At 56.9% G+C, this 4,302-nt stretch overlaps 1 protein-coding gene across 1 annotated transcript; it reads left to right on the forward strand.

Moving 5' to 3' along the window:
- Positions 1-753: 753 nt before the first annotated feature.
- COCSUDRAFT_61202 (hypothetical protein) lies at positions 754-4,013 on the forward strand (the record flags this gene model as incomplete). Its single annotated transcript, XM_005650706.1, has 6 exons — positions 754-800; positions 1,165-1,764; positions 2,399-2,633; positions 2,825-2,917; positions 3,305-3,740; positions 3,832-4,013. The coding sequence occupies 6 exons, from the start codon at positions 754-756 to the stop codon at positions 4,011-4,013; spliced, it is 1,593 nt and encodes a 530-aa protein (XP_005650763.1).
- Positions 4,014-4,302: the final 289 nt, after the last annotated feature.

A 4,302-nucleotide genomic window follows, 5' to 3' on the forward strand; every position in this document is an offset into this window, starting at 1 on the left:
TTGTCATGGCTTGCCCAGGGACACTGGCTCTTGGGCCAGGATTCCCCGAGCTGACCGTGCCTGTACATTGTGCGGACCCGGCAGTCTAGGGGATGAGAAACATTTAGTGTTCGAGTGCCCACACCTGCAACCTATTAGGGCCAAGTATTCTTCACTCTTTCAGTGTCCTACTATGTTGCAGTTCTTCTGGCAGGCTGACTTGATTGGGGTTACCAAATTTGTGTCAGAATGTTTGGATGTGATGCTGGGCGCTGACTCTGACGATCAGAGTCAGACATCTGATCAGCCTGAGGTGGCTGGAATAGATGTAACCGACTGACTGACTGACTGACTGATTGACTGACTGTTGCGGTGCTTCTGGTGCCCAGCATGTGAGGCAAAGGGATTCATCGTGTGAAGCATTATGAGGAGTTAGTGCTGCAGTGCAGAGTGACAGATTTGAAGTGATATAATGCCCCTGCCCATAGCTTGTCAATGCTACCCTGTCATGCAGCCTTTTAGGATTTAGGATTTTGGATTGTTTACCCTGACACATCGATGATGTAATTCCCCTCTCTCTCCATACCCTTCTTGTAACGACGTCGCTTCGCAGTCAAGGCAAATGAGCACTGCAGATGCAAGCCTTGAACCAGGATCACAGAGTTGTTCGTTGCTTGATCTTTTAAAAGCTCATCAGGACCCTGCTGTGTGCTCTTCAGCATTACAAGACAGATCGACAACTGCGGATCTTCGTCGGACTGTTGGACGCCCAATATGCGCTATCAGCTCAGGGCACGCACGGGCTGCATCTATGCTGCCAGGTATGTCCTTCATCCTTTAGGATAAACGGTGGATGTGACGGTGTCCAGCAAAGGCAAGAAGCATGTCACATGGTGACATGCTGATGACAATGCTGATGGCAATGCAATGACCATGCAATGCATGCAATGCATGCAATGACCACCCTGACCACGGTGGTCAGGCTGGACCGAGCTGACTTTGATAAGTATGTCAAAGGACATTCCCTGCCATTGCTGACACACAAGGCCATGCTTATGCGAGGGTAGACAGGACCAGGCCGTTGCACAGGCTGGACTGGTAGTGCACCACAAGAACAACAACTAGCCTGATAAGAGGCGCAGCAACCTTGAACTGGTAACTCAGGCTAATAATGTTGCCCAGCAGGCACGATACTGGAGCTAGCCAGCGGTCAGACGGAGCCAGCCAGCGCTCGGGAGCAGCCAGCCAGCGCTCAGACGGCCCTGTCACATCTGACAGCAACAGCGCATTGCCGCTGGAGTATGAGGAGGTCAGCGCACTGCAGGCGCAGCTGCAGGACCAGGCAAACTATGAGCAGCACAGGGCGGAGCACCCAGAGCTGCATGCAGTGCCAGCGATGATGAGCAGGCTGCAGAGAGATATTGCTGAGGTGCTGGCAACGGGAAACATCGACATGCATGACACGTTGTGCATGTGGCACGGAACAGCGGAGGAGGCCAGCGAGCTCATCGCAATGAAGATGCTGGAGTCAGTGTCAGGAAAGCCAGCGGGGCTGCGGCATGCCTACTCCCTCGCGGCAGCAAAGGGGGAGCATGCCGCAGCGTACCGGGCAGTCAGGCAGGAGCTGTCGGAGCTGGTGGACAGGGTGTTGACAGCCCTCCTGTTCGGCCACGACATCCGCGGAGACTTCAGGGCCAGCGAGATCTTCAGGCGCTTCAGGCGGCTGCTGCAGGCGGCACAGCCAGACACGGTGGTGTACATCTCTACGCTGGTGCTGAATCGCCAGTGCTGCCCGAATGGGTGGAGCTGATGTGGGAGCCAGCATCAGAGGCGAGGGCATCGGGGTGCTCAAAGCTCGCTCTCAGGGAGGCCCGGCGGATGGCGGAGCTGAACGTGCTGACGCACAAGCTGCTGGGTGTGGTTTGATTCTGATGCGACCGACAAGGAGAAGACAGAGACGGCCGAGCTGATAAGACCCGGCCTGTTGCAGCAGGGCACGCGGCTGTTCACTGACATCAGATACATTTGGTTGTTGCTGCGGCACATCGAGGACATGCTAGATCGCATTGAGCATAGGATGCTGCCGCATTGCTTGAATGATATCCATGAGTTGGTTGTTAATGCAAGGGCAGCGCACGCGCGCCTGAAGGAGAATATGATCAAGCGGCGCAAGCAGATGATGGACCTCGGTGTCTGAATGCTTTACATGTACATGTAATCAGTTCATTTGTCATGTGAGGATCGATGCTGCACTCTCACAGTACTGCCACACCTCAGCATCGTCCAAATCAAACACGCATGCAGTGTACTCGGTGTGGGCCTCACATATCTGTCTATCTTGTGCTCGTCACGGACCGCCCCATCCATGCAATACGCCTCATAGCGAGCTGTGGGGTTTTCTGCTGGTGGCCGCACGCAGAGCAAAGCACCAGGTCGAGCAGGCGATGGCTGGAGCCAGCATTGGGCTGCACGCTGCTGGATCCCAGTGCAATCTCCACGCTCCTGCGGGCAACAGAATGGGCCGCCTGACGTCCCGGCTAGAGGATGCTGCCAAGAAGAAGCATCGCAAGAGCAAGCGCGCCACGGAGCAGAGTGATGGCAGCAGCCAGAGTGAGGGGAGCAGGGGGAGCGTTGAAGGGGTCGTGCATCCCTTTGTGAGCAAGCCCGCCACCAAAAAAAAAAAAACACGCAGGTGTGCGTGAGGAGGTCAATTGATCAAGCAGAAGAGCAGATCGCACAAGAGCAGCCATCAGCTTGATGCTGGGGCACCAGCTGTCAGCGAGGTGCCAAAGCAGAAAGGGAAGTGCCAGCTGCAGGGGATTCTGACGTCAAAGCCTTGGCACAGGCTCAATATGAGGCTTTCTGCAATAAGTTTGCTGCGGAGGAAGCCTTTGTCGCACTTTCGCAGCCAGTGGGGGTGGGGGCAAACTATGTGAGGGTCTGCACTCCCTCAACCGGTTCACCATAAAGATCCCATGCAGAATTGGACATGTACTTTCTTCAATTGAGCGTGTAGCAAAAATGCGTCCCACTTAATCGTTGCTGCCAAATTTGCCCTTTACCACTCTTGAACCGTTTCGCTGCTGCATGCAAAGCGTATCATGCAGATCTTTCGGGCTCGGGTGGGGTGCGCCATCAACACAGCCTCACACATTGAGGGCGACCATAGCAGCCTCAAGGTACATTCAAGCCTAAATTTCACACTGTCCATTTGAAGCAGGACGACACAGGTTAGAGTTACAGCGTCACAGGCGCAGCTGCAGGCCGTGAGGTGCCCACCTGTGACTGCATCGCTGGGACGCTTGGGAGGATGTGCTGGCATAAGGTGAAGGTGCTGACGGTGAGGAGGGGCACCGACGGGCAGCTGTCGGGCGTGCTGGGCACCTACATGGGCAGCGCATTCGGGGGGTTCAGTGTCTTCTACGAGCAGATGGCCACAGCTGAGACAGTCGCAGCTGTAGAGGCAGAAGAAGCAGCCGAAAAGGCTCATGAGTCAGAGGATGAGGCAGGCGCCGCAGCTGATGGTGAACAGCACAAACAGCACGAGGCTCACGCACCATCTGATGACGGGGCAGCCGCAAGCTGCGGGGCATTGGACTCTGCGGCAGGAGCAAGCGCTGAGGGGCTTTGCGCAGCCCCGCCGGACGCAGTTGGGGTCGCAGCCGCCTCCCTGAAACAGACAGCCGCTGATGGTCACGCCACAGAGAGTCAGCTGGATGAGGCACTCGCGGCCGTCCGGCACGAAATCCAAGGCCTCACAGGTCATGCTGTCGGCTGGGCACGGCAGCATGTGCTACATGCTACGCAGAAGGAGTTCCCTTAAATTCCCTCCGAAGGCACTGGAGCATGCAGTCGCTGATGCCATGACCTTACCTAACCCGGAAGCGGACATGCGCGACAACAGTCTGGCGCGTCGCCCGGATGTCCTGGAGAAGGGGAAGAGGCGGCGGCCGCCGCCAGCGCCGCACGCATCAGCGCATGCCCCGCCCCTTTTTGCCGCCTGCAAGAAAGCCCAGGACCAAGATGTTAGCTGAGATCGCAGCTGGTGCAGAGGCGGAGACGCGGCAGGCAAGCAACATGGCAGTTGCAGCTGCCACATCACAGGCAAGTGCCTCGCAAGATGTAAGGGGAGCGCAGCAGAGCCGGGCACAGGGTCAAGTGCCACGGGTGCTGATGGCAAAAGCAGCTATTAGCAAGCCGCGCACCGGATCGGAATCCTCGCGGCGATCAGGTCGAGAGAGGCGCGCCCCGGCGAAGCATGACTCCTACACAGAGTAGTAAAAAGTCCTGCAGGCGCAGCAGCAGCCTCAGCAGCCAGCAGCC

Source organism: Coccomyxa subellipsoidea, assembly GCF_000258705.1.
Source record: "Coccomyxa subellipsoidea C-169, whole genome shotgun sequence".
Classification (NCBI taxonomy): Eukaryota; Viridiplantae; Chlorophyta; class Trebouxiophyceae; family Coccomyxaceae; genus Coccomyxa; species Coccomyxa subellipsoidea.